At 34.3% G+C, this 22,780-nt stretch overlaps 1 protein-coding gene and 1 pseudogene across 1 annotated transcript; one reads left to right on the top strand and one right to left on the bottom strand.

The window, feature by feature from the left end:
• The first annotated feature begins 4,436 nt into the window (after nucleotides 1-4,436).
• LOC110113365 lies at nucleotides 4,437-5,046 on the top strand (annotated as a pseudogene).
• An 8,855-nt stretch (nucleotides 5,047-13,901) lies between these two features.
• On the bottom strand, nucleotides 13,902-14,393 carry LOC110113361. Its single transcript, XM_020845907.1, has one exon. The coding sequence runs from the start codon at nucleotides 14,391-14,393 to the stop codon at nucleotides 13,902-13,904; it is 492 nt and encodes a 163-aa protein (XP_020701566.1).
• Nucleotides 14,394-22,780: the final 8,387 nt, after the last annotated feature.

The raw sequence follows: 22,780 nt of genomic DNA, 5'->3' as shown, positions 1-22,780 counted from the left end.
TTTAGATATAGATAAATTAGATATCTAAATAGAAATTAAATTCTATATTCATATATATATATATGGATATATCTATCCATATTTTATTATGGATTCATCAATGATAAAATCAATTTGTATTGAAACAAATAGGGTTCATCCAATAGAGTTGAAATGATAGAATAGAGGGTGGACAAAAAAAAAGAAAAGAATAGCATACGCTTTTTCGATATATAAATCATTACCTAATAAATTCAATAGTGTCAAGAAAAATGAAAGAGGTGTATGGTAAGGGGTATGTGGCAAAATTTGTAGATGCTACATAAATGAATGGATTGAGCCATGGTATGGAACCTTGCTAGGCGGTAACTTTAAAATTCAGAGAAACCCTGGAACTAAAAATGGGCAATCCTGAGCCAAATTTATGTTTTGAGAGAAAAAATGATGGAAAATGAGACGAAAAAGGGATATATGCAGAGACTCAATGGAAGCTGTTATAATGAATGAAATTTTACTACTAGGAAAATCTGTCAAATTTTAAATCGTGAGGGTTCAAGTCCCTCTATCCCCAATAAAAAGCCCATTTTACTTCCTCGCTCTTTATTTATCCTCATCCTCTTTCTTTCTTTTTTTTTTTTTCATCAGTGGCTCAGTTTAAACAAAATGAAATATATTTATCATTTCATTCACTCTTTTCTTTCTCAAATTGATCCGAATAGAAAGACTTGTATCTTCTTCCAATCCAATCACAATTGTTTTGTATAGTGTGATATGGACATATATGAAGGAATCTCCATTATGGAGTCATTCGTAGTCCAGATCTATCACCTAATATTGACAAAGAAAGTCTTCTTTTGGAAGATCTATGAAATTCATAGACTATGTCGATTTTGTTAAGATTTTTATTCAGTGTTTTTTACAAGTCAAAAATAAGGATGATGCGCAAAAAATGGTTGGGATAGCTCAGTTAGTAGAGCAGAGGACTACAAATCAATGTGTCACCAAATGGAGTACCATATGAGATGCGAGCATAACATCATTATAAAATATAAGTACTAGAGTTGGAGGGTCTCAGAATAAACTAGCCAACCTCACTCAGATTAAATATGTTAGCTTCCTAAAATTCTTGCCATGCAAATGCATTATCCTTATTTTGTTTCGGATTCTAATCCATAGTTATGAATTATGTTAGAAAGATCCATCCGTGAAGAAGTTTGCTTTTTTTAGTAGTTCCCACCCCTTGTGAGGTACCAAATACATTAAGTTACTACTTGAATCGAGCTTTTGAGCATAAAGCTTATTCTTAGTCATGAAAGAAAGCAAACTTATAATAACAAGGGAAAACTAGAAGCGGAAAGACTTTAAAGAACTAACATCGCAGTAAAGAGGAAATCCCCAATTTTTTTAAGAACCTTATCTGAGTTTGAGTGAATGAATTTATCCAAGCCCAAGGGCTTCAATTCCACTAGAGTAAGTTGACAAGCGAAAGAAAAGGTTAGGTGAGTGTTGAATGTAGTATAGTATAAGTATGAAGGATCTAGTGAGCGTACTTTCTAACATGTTCGCACAAGGCATTGCAAGCAAATGGTTTTTAAAAAGTGTTAGAAACTATGGTCGACATATTTATATTTCTTTAATGGGGTTTGAATTTTATTTGGTATACTGAAATTGATGTCGTATAGCCAAGTAAAAAAGTAGCGAAGCAAAAATTTCTCTTATCTCACTTCTTTTTATATTAGATTTTCCTTTCATCAAATCATTCAATCTTAACTCTTTGGTAGACATAGATATCATTCATTATTATAAATACTCTCTCCTTACACATCCAATTCTGGTTCATCTACTTCTTCTTCTTTGGATTCATGTGCTATATTATGAAAATAGGGAAGTATGATAATCCATTCCATTCACAGTCTAAGTAAAATGCTTCGCACCTTTATTTATTCTGGAGCTGAAATAGAAAGTGAGAAAAAGAGAAGGACGGAGAGAGGTTTGGTAAGCTTTGGTTTTGTTGTTAGCATAGTTTTTACAAAAAAGACCCAACATTCCTTAGGCCATATGCAAGAGTAGCAACAAGAGGGAATTACCAAGGAGTCTTATAGTTATTGTTAGTGTGTGTCGATGGATAATGATACAGTACAGGAAAATCAAGTATTACTAGCTGATTTTTCGGCGGACAATTTCTTCATTTACTGGCAGATTTGAATATTTTTAGATCGATTTCTGATGAATTTTTTTTTTTGCAGATTCAACAGGCATCAGAAAATTTTTCTCGCGGAAAACATTCTTTAGAAATTATTTTTCGATGGATTGTATTCGCCGAAAAAATTTAATGGCCAAATTTTCCAGCCTGAAAAAAAGTTCAAAAAAATTTAAAAGAAAAAAACTCTTAAAGCTGGCTGCCACCGCCCTGCCCGCAACCCCATACTCGAGCTGGAGATCTCTGCCCACCATCCTAGCTGGCCGGACTGGCCACGTTGCTGCCTCCCGCATGCCCGTGACCCAGGCGCGTAGAGCTAGGTTTGAACCCCGCACCTCCCACCTCCTTACGCGTGCATGCGTTACTATTAAGCCATCCTGCCAAAACTAAACTATTTGATGAATTTTATTATTTATCTAATAACTAACAAAATATTATAATTAATACTAATTATTTAAAATTTATTATTTTAATAATAATAATCAAAATAAGTTAATAACGTAAGAAGTTATTAAATTTATAATTAATTAAAATAAACTATAAAATTATTAATTAATTAAATTTCAAATAAATGATATTTTTAGAAATTTTTAAAATTCATCAAAAAAGTCATCAAAAAATCCACCAGTAAGAAATCTGCAGGAAAAATTGTCAGAAATTTTACTAAAAACACTATTGGAAATATTTTGAAGAAATCCGCCAGAAAGTCTGCCATAAATTCTGCCAGCAATGGGCTATTTTACTGTATTGACAGTTAGTTTACTATATCGAATAGACCCTAGTCAATCTGTAAGATAATCTTATTATAATAGGTTAGTGGTTAAGGGGTATAAAAGAAAGGGAAAGTCTCATGGAAAAACAAGATGGCCGGATCCAGCTACCTTCCCGTTACTAGCTCTAATAAAGATCTAACCTCCAAGGCTCACTTCACTCTGAAGTTAAGGTTTTGGTAGCTTAATTTTTTTTTAAGTACGGACCTAAGTTAGGCACTAATCACATTTTTAGGGCCTAAGAGGCATACAATTAAAGATGAGTTATTTTTGGCTCTACCTAGATCCCTTTCTGGAGTCGCACAACTTTCATTTCTTTTGAAAGATGAAATTCAGCAAATTTGAGGCGCTAGAGGTGCGTCAGCAAGAATTGTTTGAGATCTCAAATCTTGTCTCAAAACTCTCGATCGAGAGACGTTCTTTCCGTAGCAAAGATCTGCCCGTAGGCGAGTTCCGTGGTCTACACGTGCAGGAGGTTCTCACGAACTAAGTCGTGGAATCCTTTCGGCCCCTTAAGAAACTAGTTTTTTTTTTTCTTTGCATCTATTTATACCACCTATCATCTTCAATATTCTTAATCCTAAGAAGCAAAAATGAAGAAGTATTGAAGAGTGCATCTACAGGATTTGGTTGTGGTTTTCTGTCACATCAGGAATCAATAATACATTTTGGTAGTCTTCAATCTTGGCAGAAGACTCAATCCTCATCTTTCTTATCTTATCTTGAAAGCAGTTTTTGAATCTAAGAGTCATCATTTTTTTGAAAAGGACATCGAGGTATGTGTCAACCAAAAAAACCCAAATTTGCTGCTCTAAACTTTTGATTAGGGTTGAAGCCTTTTTTTTTCCTAATAGATTAGGTTCCAAGTGCCTCGGTGACTAGCATTGAAAATGCAGTAAAAAAACTTCAAGAAGTTGAAGATAAGGTTTGTGGGACAACAACACTGGTAAATCTATACAAAATAGAAGTTTGCAAAGACAAGGTGCATAATAAGTTGGCCTTCCTTATATGGCTAGAGATGCAAAAGCTCAAGAAGAAAGGGGCTGATCGAGAATCCGATTGATGTGTCTATTAGGTGATTACGTGATGGAGGTCATGAACCAATCACAAGATGGCATGGAGCACCAAGGAGGGAGAACGTTTTTTTGTATTTTGTGCAATCATCTCATATAATGAAGCATATAGCTAAATCATTTCTTTAGATATTATCTTTTCTGTTCTAAATAACTCTTGCTTTCAGATCATCACTCTTGCATTCAGCTTGAACATATCGTGATCTTTCTCTTTTATTTTTTTCTGCCTAAGAAAGTTAGTCTTTAAGTAAGCGTATATAAGCAGCTATTTAGTTTAGAATCAATTCTTTTGTGCTATACACCCATTAATGTAAATGGCGGTGGAGGTTGGTTGAATAAGATGATGTTACATGTGTTTCAGAACTAGCCGTCAAAGTGAATGAATTCGAAAGAATGAAGAAATAAGGTAAGGAAATGAGACAAATCTTTCTTTCACTATTTCATAAGCAGATCTTTTTCGGAACACCAATAATGAGTTTTTTTTATTCTTACCATATATCGTTGTCACACCCTTAATGGTAGGTTTTGAAAAAGACTTTTAATGTCATTCCCATTTAGGTCTGATTCGGATCCCTCTGTTGTTTCCCTTTTCTCCCTAACCTTTTTTTCAAAATGAGAAAGAAGATGGTGCACTCAAATTGTCTTTTTTAAGTGCTTATTGATTGCCAAAGATCTAACTTCTATAATTTATAGGTTACCAGGTTATTCAAATAAGTCATCTTTTATGTGGTTTTGCCAAGTTACAACTTTCAAACAAATTCTGTTGATCCAGAATAGATCGGTTAAACTTTTCACTAGGGAGCCCAGTCTTAAATCTTCTGTGTGGTATTCATTCTCGTTTTGCTCTTGGAATCACAATAAGTAGAACAACTTGAAAAATCCAACCACTTCACCTACTTCATTGCCAAACCATTTCCTGTACCTCTATTAAAAAAAATGGTTTTATGTTCTTTCATCGATTGGTTATTCCTCCCCATTCATTTCTTATTATTCCATTTTAGTCTCTACTAGTTTACAAGATTGAAGGGTCAGGTCATTGAAAAGCCTAGATTCAATTATTTTCAAAGAATATTGTTTGAGCCGGAACCGGGTATGTAAGTGAAGTTAAGCCATGTATATAGGAGAAACTTTTTAAAAGAACTTTCCGTTCTTTGGGCCCAATTTTGATGTAGTATCTATATTTCAATTCATCCTTTTTGTTTCATTATTAGACATTGAACGCATTTATTATTATGGTAGTTCTTGGATTCTTAGGCGCTGCTACTTCTTGTCAGGAAGAAGGCAAGAAGAGTGTATCCTTACCCACACTGAATAGATCTTGGGAAGGCATCTCTATATATTTAGTAGTTGAACTACCGAAGACCCAATGAAATCTTGATAGCTGGGGGTAGTTGGTTGATTCACCAAGATAGCAGGCTTCAATTTGCAGAGGATCATGAGAGATACAACGGAGCTGGACTTTTTTTTTTATGCCAAACCTACCCTACCATAGTCGGTTTTTAAATATGGAATAAGATGGTTTCAATGACATTTTCTAAAATTGAGGAATTCTCTCCTGGAATAAAGGTGGTATATCTTTGTGGGGCGAATAGGCTTAGTCATCTTCTTATTCGCTTGAATTCTGTGACAAAATAGCATGCTACATTTCATTAATCAAACCACAACACTTGATTTAGTCTTCTTGCACCGTTCAACTATGTTAACTCACTCCTTCGAGTTGGATTCTTTTATAAAGATTGAGGAGGTCAGAGCCCTATTAAACATACATTTTGCATACTAGTGAAAAATAGAATATAATCCTTACATTATCAACTACAAGTACAATAATGATGTAAAGGATTATATCCTCTTTTAATGCAATCCTTAAGGTCTTATTCTTAGAGTAATTCAACAAGAAGATAAATAGAGGAACCTAAAAGGCCTATCCAAGAGGCAAGGAATGGTATTCCCCTATCCTCCACTCTTGGATATCATCCAGGCTTCCTTAGTTAGCTATATCCCTCAGAGAGAAACATCTAGAAAGTCATACAGTTAAATAAAACTATCAACAAAGAAGCTTAGAAGTCCTTTTTCCTCTCCCAGTGCATGACTTAAAGGCTCGAGAGAATATATAAAGGGAAGACTTTCTAACTCTATCATCATCTCCTCTTCTATAAGCCACATTTAATCCTAGCTTATCTATTCTTTCTTCCTCTATTACTGCCCGCAATCCCTACTACAAAGAGAAAAAAGTTATCTACCCTAATTAATTAGTTCATATATATCCTAACAGTAAAAAACTCACTGCATCTAGCTTTTAGAGGATGCAATGACTTAGGTAGCTACCTATGTTGTGAATCTAAGATTATGGATTAGACTTTTGATGATAACAAACATTCATGTTTTTCAATGGCTGCCTTGCCTACTAACTTTTTAAGTCTACAAAATCGAATGCAACTCAAGACCAGCTCAAGATTTGGGAGATTTAGTTTGATTCAGTCTGTAATGTTTTTCTTTTTCTTAAGTCTATTATAAAAGTGGTTCATGAAGCTAAGTAATCTTGTACACACGCACACTTGAGGGATTTTTTGTGTTTTTCTATTTTGAGTACATCGGCTTGGACGATGTTCATATCAGCCAGGACGATCCGATTAAAAATAAAAACCCTAATTAGGGCATCCTGGTTAAGGCAGCTGTCATTAAGTATATCGTCCTGGATAATCCTTGTATTGGCCAGGATGATAGGCTCAAATTAAAAAGAATCAGCAACCATGATCAATTTAGGTATTCTTTATTTTAGGACATCGGTCAGGATGATCTCTACATCGGCCTAGACGATGCAACACAATTATGCCTAAATTAATTTGGTAATTATGGAAAGTAATTAATGTTGATTGATATAATCAAATTGGCTAGGCTGATCGAAGGATCGGTTGGGATGATGTCCTAGATGATTGACATCAGCTAAACTCTACTCAAGGCGATGTTCAGGACGATCGTACTCATATTTGAACTAATTGGCTAGGATAATATATTATCGGCCTGGTTGATGTAACTAATTTTTTTTTTATTATCCCAAATTGTCCCAACTGATTGAGCTTATTTTGTACTGATCGGTCGGGACGATATTCCTATCAGCCTGGATGATAATGTCGGTTCTTGAAATTCTATTTAAAGGACCCAAATTTTCTCATGCAAAAAGACATTTAACTGCTATCTTGACCTGAGAGATCCAAGAGGAGAGGGAGAGAGGGGGAGAGAGAGGGAGGAACTTGTGAGGGGGAGTTTGTGAGGGGGTTCACAAAGGTTGCTCTAATCAAGGTTCCAAGGCGTCTTCTCAAGTCTTCGTCCTTCGTCTTTGGGGTTCAAGGGAGGTAAGCTTTAGTAATTGGTCGAGGTCCTCTGCCTACTTCAGGAGGAAGTAAAAGGAGTTGGGTTCTCTGCCTGCTTCAAGAGGAAGCAAAAGGAGTTGGGTTCTCTGTCTGCTTCAGGAGGAAGCAAAAGGAGTTGAGTTCTCTGCCTCGTCGGGGTTGACTGAATAGAATTTTTGTGAGGGCTTCTCCACCTTACTATGGGAGAAAAAGGAGACTCACTTTTGTAGTGCATTACTCGAAGGATGCCTCTAGGGAGTGGACGTAGGTCGAGTTGACTGAACCACTATAAATCCAATGTGATCTTTCTTTGTTTTGATATCCGCTTTTATTTTTCTGCACTTTGATTTCTGTGGTGATTTTGGTTTGTGATTGTGCTTTAATTATAAGAAGATTTTTTTAAAATACCAATTCACCCCCCTCTTGGATATCCTCGGGCTAGTTCTTAAGGTCTTAACATCTCTAACGAACTTTTAAGTGATATCAGAGCGGGATTCAAAAAAATTAAGTTTGAAATTTTTTGGAATTTTTATCCATGGCTAACAACAGTAATTGTAATACAACGAAAAAATATTCTATAATATGACCACCTTTATTTGATAATGTTCTTTTATATTTTTGGAAAACTCGCATGTCTACTTTTTTATAATCGATTGACTATCATGTGTGGATGTTTATTAAAGAAGGATATTCTCCACCTTCTCGTGAACTTAATGGAATTAAAATTGAAGTAACTCTTACTGAATAGACTTTTGATGAAAGAGATTTAGCACAACTTAATGCAAAGTGTTTGAACTATTTTTTCTGTGCTTTAAAATATGAAGATTACATGTGTGTTTCTTCTTTCTCTACTGGAAAAGATATTTGGGATAAATTGTGTATCACTTATGAAGGCACAAATGAAGTTAAGCAACCTCGATTGAACATTCTTTTGCATGATTATGAACTTTTTCGTATGAAATCTCATGAATCAATTTTTGATATGTCTACGAGATTTACTCAGTTTGTTACTTCTTTGCATGCCTTAGGAAGAGAACTCACTAATTATGAAAAAGTCAACAAAATTTTGAGATGCTTGCCTTCCGCTTTTGATGCTAAAATCACTGCAATTTCTAAATCCAAATATTTAAATGCTTATTCAATTGATAACTTGCTTGGATCACTCATTTCTTATGAGTAAGGAGTGAATTAAAGAAATTTTGATGCAGATGAGAAAAACAAGGAGAAAACTATAACACTAAAGGCCAATGAAACAAATTCAAATTCTTCTGGGTTTTGAAAGCGATAAAGTTTCCTTCATTACTAGACAATTCAAAAACTTTCTAACAAAGAGTCACAAGCATCATCAGAATTGGAGAAAAGGTAAGGATAACAAAAATTTTAAAAGTTCTTCTGATGTTGTTTGTTTTGAATGTAGGAAGCCTGGACATGTCAGAGCTGATTGTCCTACACTTCAGGATCACTCAAGCAAAGAAAAGAATGAAGAGAAACCTAAGTTCAAAAAGGATAAGAAGCGAGCCCAAAAGGCTTTCTGGGCGGAGTCTACATCTAACACATCTGAGACTGAACCTGAAGAGGAGACAACAAACTTATGCTTAATGGCTGATGATTTTGAACAAACTGACCAAGAAGAGGTATTCCAACCAACCTATGACCAATTGCTTGAAATATGTGAGAAAATTCATGCATCATATAAAAAACTCAAGAAAACTCACGCTAGTTTGAAATTGGAGTTTTTGAACTTACAAAAAGATCATGAAATTCTGAGTAAAGATCACTTTCAAATTGATAGTACTACTTGATGAATTTGATGATTTAAATAAAAATCATTCTGAATTAATAATTGAGCATGATTCTTTGAAAGCTTCCTACACCTCGCTTGAAACTAATTTTAAAGCTTCTACTTAAGAATATGAGCATAAAACCCACTATTTGGAGATTGATTTAGAAAATTCTCACTTGAGGTTTAAAGGAAAATTTAATACACTTGAGAGAAATTGGAATACATCAATATCTGATTTAAAGCCAAAAACTAGGAAGAGGCATTATAACCCGAAACGATTAAGAAATTATTTTCCTGGAGTTAGATGTTTTTCATGTGGCATGTTAGGATACATAGCACATACTTGCACCATTCACCTTAGTACAAATTTGGTGTGGAGACCCAAATTGCAAAATTCACTGCATAACACTCATGCATCCCATTCTTCTTTTCATAAGAAGGAACCCAAACCTATTTGGGTTCCTAAATCTGACATTTAATGATTTTATAGGTGTGCTCTCACAAAGGCCTCGTGAGAGCATATGATACTTGGACTGCGGAGGCTCACGAATCTTAATTGCTTACTTCTACTGATTAATCAAATCTGAGTTACATGATTTTCTCATCAATTGCTTGTTGTTAATTTCTTTTCTTTTCTTTTTAATTAGATGGTTTCCTTCACTTTTTTGTCTTTTTAATTTTGTTGATTTAGCATGTTTCTTTTTGGATAATCGCTGAATTGATATCTTATGCCTTGTTTTTATTTTTTGAAAATTTGTAGTAAATGGTTTACATCTCTTCAATCTGTTAAAGTGTAAAAAACACCACTGATTGTGTCTCTTTCTCTAACCTATTTTGGTGTTGAAAATTTTCTTTTCTAAACAAAAGTCTACCTTAAATTAACAATTGGATTTTGCAATTGAGATCTTTTCTACCTTACTACAGTAATCTAGCTTATTTTTATAATAATCAAAGTTTTTATGTTACTTCAAGATATCCAATTATGTTGTCAATGTATCTCTCATATGATTTTTTATTCTATTTTGTGATTCGTTCTTCCCTATATTAGAGAGTGAGTTTTTCTTCTATAATATATGGAAGATATACTCATAACTAAGAATAGTTAAGAGTTTCTGGAAAAGAATCTTGCTTGCAAAAATAATAAAAAAAGTTGCCAATGATGTTAAAAGCAAAAGATGCGCAATGACGCCAATTTTTTTTTTAAAATAATAACACCCAAAGTGTATTAAAAATCAAAAGATGCACAAAGTGCGCCATTCAATGGACAAGAGGCATAAAATGAGCCCATCAAAAAGCAAGATATCTTCCTTTCTTCTAACTCTTAAAACTTAGAAGATTTCATGTATCACTTGAGATTTTCAAGGACTTGATTTCAAATTTAGCGAGTGTAATAAACTAATTTGATATACTATTCTATAAGATATTTTTCTGAAACCAAGTCTTGATCGGATCTCTTTTTCTTATCTAATTGATTTTTTCTAAGTTAGACCTTTTGATTTCAAAAGATGATTTTACCCTAAAAGAAGTCCGAACTTAGGGTTAACATGATCGAATATTTTACCATTTTTTGGATTTTTAATGTTGTTAACTCATTAACTTACAAATTTTTAAAATCAATCACATGGAAGACAATATCATGTTCATGCCTTGATTTAAAAAAGAAAAAAAAAACTTTGTTTCTTTGCTAGTTTTTATGTAGCTTGTTATTTTAGTTTCTATTCAATTTTTTATTTTTATTTTGTTTTTTTTTTCCTCCTTTTTTTTCTGATGTCAAAAGGGGGAGTAGTCTGATGTATCATGTAATTTGATTCTGGAACTTAAGTGAACTTTTTTTTTTCGTCACACTGTTTTAATTAAACTGCCAAAAACTACTTGAACTTTTTTAATTATGTTTGCCATCATCAAAAAGGGGGTGATTGTTGTGAATCTAAGAATATGGATTAGACTTTTGATGATAGCAAACATTCATGTTTTTGTACAAATGCCTTGCCTACTAAATTTTCAGGTCCACAAGATCGAACGCAATTCAAGACCAGTTCAAGTTTGGGTAGATTTAGTTTGAGTCAGTCTATAATGATTTTCTTTTTCTTGAGTTTATTATAAAAGTGTTTGCTGACACTATTTAACCTTGTATACACACACTTGAGGGATTTTCAGTGTTTTTCTATTTTGATTAAATCAGCCTGGACGATGTTCATATCGGCCAGAACAATCCTACTAAAAATAAAAATCTTAATTAGAGCATCCTGGTTAAGGCAGCCGTCATTAAGCACATCATCCTGGACGATTCTCATATCAGTCAGAACGATAGGCTCATATAAGAAAAAATCAACCGTTATGATCAATTTAAGTATTATTTTTTTAGGACATCAGCCAGGATGTTCTCTACATCGACTTGGATGATATGATCACATCGGTTAGGCCGATCGTAGGATCGGTCGGGATGATGTCCTGGATGATTTCCATCAACCAGATTCTATTTAGGGCGATGTTCTGGGCAATCATACTTGAATTTAACCTAATCGGCGAGGACAATAAGGTTATAGGTGTGCTCTCACAAAAGGCCTCGTGAGAGCATATAGTACTTGGACTGCGGAGGCTCACGACTCTTAATTGCTTATTTCTGCTACTTAATAAAATCCGAGTTACATGATTTCTGATCAATTGCTTGTTGTTAATTTCTTTTCTTTCCTTTTTAATTAGATGGTTTCTTTCACTTTTTTTTTTCATTTTTACTTTTGTTTATTTAGCCCGTTTCTTTTTGGATCATCGCTGAATTGATATCTTATGCCTTATTTTTTTATTTTTTGAAAATTTGTAGTCAATGGTTTATATCTCTTCAATCTGTTTTTTTTTTTTTTGGAGAACTTCATGGGTTTTGAAAGGGGATGAATTTTTTTAGTTCTTTCTTTGAGTTGCATTTATTGGATGTATTAAGTTTAAAGGTGAAAAAAGAACTTTGTAACATTTTCTTTAAATAAAATGGGTGTTTTTGAAAGGTTAAGTATTTTGAAAAGAGTGTATGTTGAGTAGTGAAATGTTTGGACTTTGAATAGTAAAAGTATATATTTAGGAAAGGTGATAGACTTTGAAAGATAAAATGTGTAAACTTTAGATGGTGAGTTGTCTATATTTTGGAAAAGTAAAGCATATATGTATTTTGAAAGTGTGTGTGTGTGTGTGTATTTGATGGATCATGATTGGTGGAAATTGGTATATATAGTCATGTTTCATCCTATACATGGACGTTTTCTTCTTATGATTTCGAAATATGAAATGTATGAAAAAGTTGAAAAGGTGAAAGTGTGCGAGTTTTAGAGAAGGGGTTGTGTAGATGTTTGGGAGTAAAAGGGTTTGAGTGATTTTTGGAAAGTAAAATTTTAAAGAAGGGTAAAAGTTCTCTTCCTTTTTCTACCCCTCTCTCTTTCCACTTTCTTATGCTTCGAAATAAATATGAAATATGTGTTCAAAAGTGAAAGGTTTCAAAAGCCAAGTCAACAAAACCAGTGATCAAGCACAAAGAAAGGTACGTCTTTATTTTCAGTAAATTTCAATTATTTTATTATTAATTATTAAATGTGCTTTCTAATTCCTTGTTTTCTTCTCTTTATTTTCATAAACTATGAGGAACGGTACTAATTTAGTGGACAAAAGTACAAGTAGCTAATGACGTCAGTCGCCTCTATCCAGCTGGGTAGAGGTGCTACGGGCGGAACCACCGGGTCGTAGCCCCCGGTGACTGTGAGTATTCTAAACTTAGAAAACCTTTAGGGGCATCTTGATGTGATTTATGCGAATCCTTATCAATTAGGTCCTTGTAGTAACTTCTTTTTTTTATTACATACAACAGTAGTGACATTTAAGGACAATAATTAAGGACCGAGTCTTAAAAAATCTAGACTTATGATGCATGCACACTTTAGGATAGAAATATATAATATAAAAAATTTAGTGACATCTCACATTAGATTAGTGAATATCTTTAAACTAAAATTCAATCAATTAGAACACTTTAGCCAATAATTGATCTAGGACATATCATAACCTCATAGCTTAGTACACACACTTTGATTTGTTTGCTAGGACAACCGACTTTAGCTTTAGGTTAGGCCGGTGTTTACTTTCTTGCTGCTGTGTGACAAACTCTTTCTCGATTTTCACTGCATGCTGGTTGTAAAATTGTTGGTGTGTTTGTTTATTTATTTTTACTGCACTCCGTGATATGATTTGATTGACGATTAGATTACCCATAGGTTAGGAGCGATCTGATTGTTAACAAAATTTTCTGCATGTGGCCACACTCGTGCAGGGCAGTAAAGGGGGCTAATTAATAAATAATCATATAAATGCTACAAGTGGTTCAGCTGCTTAGCCCCCAAATAAAAAGGAGTGTGTCCAAGTGTGGCTAGTGGATTTAATTCAAAATGCAAACATATAACTATTTGGGATGATTTTTATTATAAATTGCTTAGGATAACCCTGCAGGTGGTCTATATTTTTTTTTATATGAAATGTAATGTAAATGTAAATGTATTTGAAAAGTATTATAAATGTGAAAGTGATTTTGAAAATTGGATATTACATCCAATTTGGAATCTAAAGAAAGGAGAATATACCTTAAAGGATTATTCTCTTTTATTTAGAAAATCAAATTAGGATGATTTTAATTGAATGCATTTTGAGGAGAAAATGCATCAATGCATTAGAACAAGAAAAAATAAGAAAATTATTACAAACTATTTAAAATCATCCATCCTTCAAAATGTACAAGAATGAAGGAGGAATTTCAATACTAGAAAGATCATGCCAAATACAGCTTTTCCTCAAAGCAAAATTAGCGCAACAATCTGCTAACTTATTACCGTTTCTAGTAGTAAAACTAAAAGCAACTTGATTAAAATCACTTACAAAGGATAAGTCATCCTCAATAGGTTCTTTATTCTTGAATCTTTTCAAAGCTTGTTGAAGAAATTTGATGATGTTGAAGTTATCTCCTTCAATAATGACTCCTTGAGCTTCCACCATCCAATCTTGTAAGAAATTCTTTAACATATAAACCGCCTGTAATTCCAAATGGCCAATATCCCAATGAACATGTTGGGTACCAAATGCAAGTAACAGTCTACCTTTATCATCTCTACAAATTCCAGCAGTACCGGCCTTGTAGTTACTACTTAAGTCTGCATCTATATTGATCTTAAACCATCCGGGAGGAGGAGGACGCCAAGAAGAAAACATCTTGTACTGGTTGACATCCTAGTTTTCCTAATGGATGTTGATTGAAGGAACTATAACAACCATAGAGATAGATTTTGCTGCGATGAGAGTATCTGTATCTTCCCTCCCTTCATGAATTACAGGTTTCTACTCTTCCAAGTCAGAAAAACAAAATTGCAATAAATCTTTACAATGATTGGATTTCTATTAGACCAAATTTGCAAAGCTTCTTTACACTATTCAAAACTATAAAATTGAGGAACTTGAAATCCCCATTTAATAAGACAAGATATAGCCTTTTTTAACTTCCCACAACCTGCAGCAATATGATCGTTATTTTCTTCACTATCACAGCCTCTCGGGCATCCTGTAACCAGAGAAATTTTCCTATGAAAAAGGAAAGAGTTACTAGGAATTGTTTTAAGAAGTCTCCACCAAAATAATTCAACCTTTGGTCTTAGTTTAACTATCTTCATCCATCTCCAGAATTTACAGTCAGCATCATTCCTCTAGATTGATTCCTATGAGATAGTAGCAATAGACCGTCTCTAATACTTCCATTTAAGCTCAATCTGATCTTCTCCTTGATCCGCATATATTGATATATTTGAAATGACTCTAACGACCTCTTCACCAAAAAACATCATGAGACGTTCCTGTAACCAGTTGCCATCTGAAATGAAGAAGTAAGGCTATAGTTTTCAATCTCCTTATTACTTATAAACATTGGCCATTTAGAGATACTTTTGTCCAGCATCCAAGTATTATGCATCCAGTCAATAGAATTTTCATTACAGATTTTCCATCTTACTATATTAGTAAGATATTTAGCACCACTGCAAAGAATTTTCCATGTTGAAGAGCTCCCTACCTTCCTTTGATTCTTCCATAAATCATCTCCATATATATCTAGCTCTAAGAATACAATTAAGCAAGGAGTCTTGTTTAGTGTAGAATTCCAAAGAAAATTTGTCCCTTAGATGACCAACTTTAGCAGCAGTCGAAAAAATCCCTCTACCTCCTTTTTGTTTAGATTGGCAAAGCTTCTTATAAGAAACATAATGAATCCCCACATTGTCGTTCTTCTTATTCCACAAGAAAGTTCTACACAATATATCAAAATCTTTTAAGATACCCAAAGGCACCAAAGAAAGAGTAGAAAAGAAAATTGGAATAGATAAGAAGGCAGATTTGATCAATACCATTTAACCTTCCAATGAGATAAATTTCTTACCCCAAATGTTTAGCTTATTCAATGCAATTTACATCAAATTATTAAAATTTGATTTCACCAATCCTTTAAGAGTGAGCTTAATTCCAAGGTAGTTCATTTCCTTAACTGATTTGAACTTCAAAACATCTTCTATTTCAGCCTTCCTTCTTCTATTGACTGTTTTTCCAAACATCACCAAGGATTTATTGTGATTAACCTTTTGACCAGTCCAATTGTCATATTCTTTCAAAACATTCTTCACCTTTTTTTATCTTTTTCAAGTTTGCTTCAGAAAAGACTAGAATATCATCGGCATATTACAAATGTGATACTCTAGGAGCTTTGGAATCAATTTGAATACCAATCTTCTTACCACTTTGAAAAAAAGCATCGGAAAGAATTTGGGAATAGAAGATAAAAAGAAATGGAGATAGGGGACATCCTTGTCTAAACCCACTCCTAGCATCAATCCAATTTGATTTTTCCCCATTGATTAAAATACAAAATTTCGGATTTGATATACAACTCATGATCCAATCAAAAAATTTGATAGGGAAATTAAAGTGGATAAGAACTTGCCTCAAAGCTTGCCAACCCATGCTGTCATAAGCCTGCTTCATGTCTACTTTGATGGACAAAAACCCTTTCCTTGCTTTAGAATGTCGTATTTTATTTATAACCTCTTGAGCCAAGAGAACATGATCCGACAAAGATATCCCATTTAGAAAATCCACTTGATATCTAGAAATAACTTTGTGAATAACCATCTCCAATCTATTAAGCAACATTCGTGCTACAAATCTGTACGCGGTCAAACATAGGCTAATTGGACGAAAATTTGCTGGATAACGAGGATTCTATAATTTAGGAATTAAAACTATCAAAGTTTCCTTCCAATTTTGATTCATACATCCAGACTTGAAGAAATTTTCAATTGCATTCCATACATCTTGATGAATGATCTTCCAATAGTATTTATTAAATGAGAATGTAATCCCATCGAGGCCAGGGGAGACATTTAAACACAAGCTGTCCACAACCATCTGGAGTTCATCCTTTGTGAAATCCGCTTCCAGTTTTAATTGATCGCTTGCATCCAAAATAGCAAAAGGATTCGGCCACCTTTTCAACAGACATTATCTGTGTTTCCATTTAGAATTGAAAATTTTAGAGAAAACATTTTCCACCTCTGGCTAATCCGTCAGTATTCCATTAGCATTTGTAATATGTTTGATCCAGTTGGAACTTCTTATAGCATTAGCAAAAGAGTTAAGAAAAGTAGAATTTGAATCTCCCTCCTCCATCCACCTCTCCTTGGCTCTTCGTCTCCATTAAATATTAAGCCTAGCCAAAGTAAAATTCAGCTCACTGATTTTAGATCTAAGAATCAACAATTTAGTATCATTAAGCATATCTTCAGCCTCTTTCAATTGAAGATTAAAGATCAATTTTTTCAAAGAGTCTCTTAAAGTATTCAAACTTTTGAATTTAGCCTTGCTCCAATAAAAAAGAGCCTTCAAAGTTCTCTTAAACTTCAAATCCAAAGAGGAAGATGGATAACATCCTCCAATTTTCTTCCAAGATTTTTCTACAATGGCAGTAGCTCCATGATAAGAATCCCATAGATCTTCAAAACGAATGTCTTTGTGATTAACATTGATAGGTTTGAACACCTCCAAGATGATAGGGCAATGATCCGATGCAATTCGTGATAAATGCTTCACCAAAGCTAACTGGATAGAATCCATTGCATAAGAATTCATAAGACATCTATCAAGTCTTTCTAGAATGCACCCTCCTCCTGATTTGTTGTTGCACAATGTAAATTTGGGTCCAATAAACCCAATTTCATGAAAGTCATTATTGCTCATAAACATCTTCTTATCCTTGGCTCCTTGAGAAAAGAAAAATTTCTTTCCTCCTCTCTTTTCCTCCTGGGATAAAATACTGTTGAAGTCTCCCCCTATAATAGCTGGTTTATTGACAGCATCAATTTTCTCCAACTTCTCCCATAAAACTTTTCTGTCCACCATATTCCTGCTCCCATAAACAGTGGAGACCAACCAACCTTCCCTATTAAAATCCTCCAGATTTCCTGTAATAACTTGAGATAAAACATCCAAAATAGTAAACGTTGCCAAATCCTTCCTCCAAAGAACTAAGATACCTCCTGAAAGCCCTTCTGAAGGAACCATATAAGAGTCCCAATTCTCTCCCAGATAATGCAAAATCTGTACATTCTCCATAGAGCAAACTTTAGTTTCAACTAACCCCACAAAAAGAACATTATTATCTCTAACAAATTCCTTTAGATATAGAGCATCCTCTCTCTTCTTGGCTCCTCTACAATTCCAAAAAGCTAGAGAATTCATTGTTTGAACAAGGGGGGAAGTACCCCCACCATTTTTGATTTTGCCAATCTCCATCTTTCTATTGTGACTAAAAATGTTACCTGGTCCCAATGATTTCAATTCTTTAAGTAGTTTCACTTTCTTGCTAGAAGAAGAATTCACCTCACGGGAAGCAGGTTTAATTTTATCCTCAATGTTGTTCTGTAGCTTTTGAGCTATAAGAGTTTTGCTATCATTTCTCTCCAGCTCTATTATTTCACCATCTTCAACATCTCTACTAATATTATCATCCGCCAGCTCCTTCAGGATATCTTCTTCCAGCTCTGATAATATATCAAAACTGTTTAAAGTAGGAAAAGGTGCAATAGAAGCTTCAACCTGAGATAAAATAGGTTGATTTGTAAAAATTCCTTCACTGATCAAGTCATCACTATGATGTTCCTGCACTTCTTCACTTTGCAAAGCTCCTTCCATATTAGGAATCAACTCCTTATCTGATAATTTGACAGCTTCCTCAACCACCTTAGAGTTTTGTTTAGGAACAAAAACTATTTTAGTGATCTGCTTCTGCCTTTGAACAACATCAAATTTCTTCCCCTTCCTTTTATAATTCTCTTGAAGCCACGGCCCGTAACTCGCCTCTTCACCTGCCTGTTTTGTATTTTCTGCTGCCACTGAATTGTTCAAAATCTCAACCATTCCTGATGCAACAGAATCAATGTTGCTCTTCATATCTTTCTTCTTGGACTCTTTGCAAACAGCTACTGTATGACCCATCCTTCCACATTCATAACATAGTTTTACAATACCTTCATATTCAAATTTCTGTTAAAATTTTCCTGATATACCCTCCACCCAAACTCCCAAAGGAAGTTTCTCATTCAAGGGACTCGAACACAAACTCTAGCATATTCTCTCCTTCCCCATTGAAATAAATTCCCATCTAGTAAGTTAGGCTTACATACTATTGAAGCAATTCTACAGATGTTAATGTCATCCCAACGATGCAATGATAAATTTGGTAATCTTAACCATATTGGAGCTGAAATACCATTCAATGAGGTTGGGGAAAAGGATGTAGACCATTTATCCAAGCCCACCACATGGCCTCTAACATACCATAGTCCACCTGATATGACTTCTTCCATGGCTCCATGATTTTCAAAACAACAAAGCACCAAACCAGTTCCTAAACCAGTGATATGTAATTTGCCGATATTGCTCCACTGCCTTCTCAAATCATTGCAAATAGTTGAGAACATAATGTTGTCCTCAAAAACCTTCACCACTAAAGCACATTTTAGCTTCTTAGTAATATTAATTTCATTATCAAAATGTAATAGAACATAATTACCATCCTCAGTAAGAAAGGAATCGATATCCAATTTATCCACTTTGATGTTCTATTTTTTCTTCCATACAGAGGATTCATCCCTTTTTTCATCTAAGGGAATACCGAAAACATTAACATTATTCTTCTTATTTTCAACAATAGCCATGACCAGAAGGGGAAATTCTTCATTCACATTGTCAACGTGAAACTTATCTCTTTCAAAAATAACTTTCTTTACAGAATTGCAAACAATTGAAGATGATGGAAGAGAAATTGATTTCAACCCAATATTAGAGTTCTTCCATCCCGCTGACGATGAAGTTTCAAAGTTAAGAAAATTCTTCCCTTCATTCTGATAGAAGATGAAAAAATCGTTTTCGGGCTAAGAAATTCATCTTCCCTGAAAACTTCTTTACCTTTTCCCAAAACAACTAGTTTAACAATGTTGTTCAACAAGCCACCTTCCTTAATAACCAAAGGTTTATGCTTAGGATGGATATTAAAAACATATGTAGAAATCTGCCCTCCTATAAACACCTCAGATGAAGCTCTCACATGAGCATTAAAACCTCTTCTGATGTTCGCCCAGGCTTTAGAAGACTCCAGACGCCTTCCCTCCATTACCGTCTTCCCAGACCTTCGGCGAGACGGCAGAGAATTACCAAAACAAACCAGCCGAAAAAACAATTGAATAGAAAAATTTTGAAAAGATCTCTTCAATAGGTTAAAGTGTAAAAACATCATTGATTGTGTCTCTTTCTCTAACCTATTTTGGTGGTGAAATTCTTTTTTTCAAAACAAAAGTCTACCTTAAATTAACAACTGAATTTGGAAATTGAGATCTTTTCTACCTTGCTACAGTAATCTAGATTATATTTATAATAATCAAAGTTTTTATGTTACTTCAAGATTTCTCATTATCTTGTCAATATATCTCTCATATGATTTTTTATTCTATTTTGTGGTTTGTTCTTCCCTATATTAGAGAGTGAGTTTTTCTTCTCTAATATCTGGAAGATATACTCACAACTAAGAATACTTAAGAGTTTTTGGAAAAGAATATAGCTAGCAAAAATAATAAAAAAGTGGCCAATGATGTCAAAAGAAAAAGATGCACAATGATGCCAAATTTAAAAAAAAATACACAAAGTATATCAAAAATCAAAAGATGCATAAAGTGCTCCATTCAATGGAGAAGAGATATAAAATGAGCCCATAAAAAACAAGCTATCTTCCTTTCTTCCAACTCTTAAAACTTAGAGATTTCTTGTATAACTTGAGATTTTCAAGGACTAATTTCAAATTTCGTGAGTGTAGTAAACTACTTTGATATACTATTTTATAAGATATTTTTCTGAAACTAAGTCTTGATCGGATCTCTTTTTCTTATCCAATTGATTCTTTCTGTGTTAGGCCTTTTGATTTCAAAAGATGATTTTACCCTAAAAGAAGTCCGAGCTTAGTGTTAACATGATCGGATATTTTACCATTTTTTGGATTTTTGATTTTGTTAACTCATTAACTTACAAATTTTTAAAATCTATCACATGGAGACTATATCATGTTCATGCCTTGATTTTTAAAAAAAAACTTTGTTTCTTTGCTAGTTTTTCTGTAGCTTGTTATTTTAGTTTTTGTTATATTTTTTGTTTTTTTTTTCCTCCTCCTTTTTGTGATGTTAAAAGGGGGAGTAGTCTTATGTATCTTGTAATTTGATTCGGGAGCTTAAGTGAACTTTTTTGTTCATCACAATGTTTTATTAAACTGCCATAAACTGCTTGAACTTTTCGGATTATATTTGCCATCATAAAAAAGGGGGAGATTGTTACGAATCTAAGATTATGGATTAGACTTTTGATGATAGCAAACATTCATACTTTTCTACGACTGCCTTGCCTACTAACTTTTCAGATCCATAAGATCTAACGCAACTCAAGACCAGCTTAAGATTGGGTAGAATTAGTTTAAGTCAGTCTGTAATGTTTTTTGTTTTTCTTCAGTCTATTCCAAAAGTGGTTCCTGATGCTAAGTAACATTGCACACACACAGTTGATGGATTTTTTGTGTTTTTCTATTTTGAGTACATCGTCCTGGATGATGTTCATATCGGCTAGGACGATCCGACTAAAAAAAACCATAATTAGGGAATCCTGGTTAAGGTAGCCATCATTAAGCACATTGTCCTGGATGATCCTTGTATCGGCCAGGGCAATAGGCTCAAAAATAAAAAAGAATCAGCCTCTATGATCAATTTAGGTATTCATTATTTTAGGACATCAGCCAGGTTGATCTCTACATCGGCCTGGATGATGTAACATAATTATGCCTAAATTAATTCGTTAATTATGAAAAGTAATTAAGGCTGATTGATACAATCACATCAGCAGGGCTGATTGCAGGATCGGTCGGGATGATGTCCTGGATGATTAACATCGGATAGACTCTATTCAGGGAAATGTTCAGGATGACCTTACTCAGATTTAAACTAATCGATCATGATGATATGGTATCAGCCTGGACTATATAACTAATTTTCTTCTGATCGTCGCAAATTGTTCCGGCTGATTGAGCTTATTTTGTACTGATCGACTAGGATGATATTCCTATTGGCCTAGACGATAATGTCAGTTCTTGAAATTCTATTTAAAGGACCCAAATTTTCTCATGTAAAGAGACCTTTAGCTGTTGTCTTAACCTGAGAGAGTCAAGAGAAGAGGGAGAGAGAGGGAGAGAGAGGGAGAGAGTGGGAGGAACTTGTAAGGGGGAGTTTGTGAGGGGAATTTACAAAGGTTGCTCCAAGCAAGGTTCCAAGGCGTCTTCTCTAGTCTTCATCCCTCTTCTTTGGGGGTTCAAGGGAGGTATGCTTCAGCAATTGGTCGAGGCTCTCTGCCTGCTTCAGGAGGAAGCAAAAGGAGTTATTTTCTCTGCCTACTTCAGAAGGAAGCAAAGGGAGTTGGGTTCTCTTCCTGCTTTAGGAGGAAGCAAAAGGAGTTAGGTTTTCTTCCTTCTTTAGGATGAAGCAAAAGGAGTTGGGTTCTCTACCTCGCCGGGATTGGCGGAAAGGAGTTTTTGTGAGGGCTTCTCCGCCTTGCTGTGGGAGCAAAAGGAGAGTCACTTTTGTAGTGCAATACTCATAGGGCACCTGTGGGGAGTGGATTTAGGTCAAGTCGACTGAACCACTATAAATCCAGTGTGATCTTTCTTTGGTTTAATTTCCGCATTTATTTTTCCACACTTTGATTTCTGTGGTGATTTTGGTTTTTGATTGTAAGAAGATTTTTTTAAAATACCAATTCACCCTCCCTCCTTCTTGGTTAGCCTCGGGCTAGTTCTTAAGGGCTTAACATCCCTAATGAACTTTCAACCTACACCTTTCCTTTCTATATGATGGAGGAAGATAAGAGCAAGAAGGATACGCCTCAGCTTCTTCAACTATAAATAGTTGCATCTCTTAAGGCTTAATGCCAGTAGTGATAAAAATCTTTCTTATCTATCTTAAGAAAGAGGATAG

The sequence above is a fragment of the Dendrobium catenatum genome, unplaced genomic scaffold, assembly GCF_001605985.2.
Source record: "Dendrobium catenatum unplaced genomic scaffold, ASM160598v2 fragScaff_scaffold_776, whole genome shotgun sequence".
Classification (NCBI taxonomy): Eukaryota; Viridiplantae; Streptophyta; class Magnoliopsida; order Asparagales; family Orchidaceae; genus Dendrobium; species Dendrobium catenatum.
This window is presented reverse-complemented; position numbering and strand designations above follow the sequence as displayed.

Excerpts from the sequence above, each read along its gene's own strand:
- LOC110113361 (XM_020845907.1), bottom strand. The coding sequence starts at position 14,393 with ATGTTTTCTTCTTGGCGTCCTCCTCCTCCCGGATGGTTTAAGATCAAT.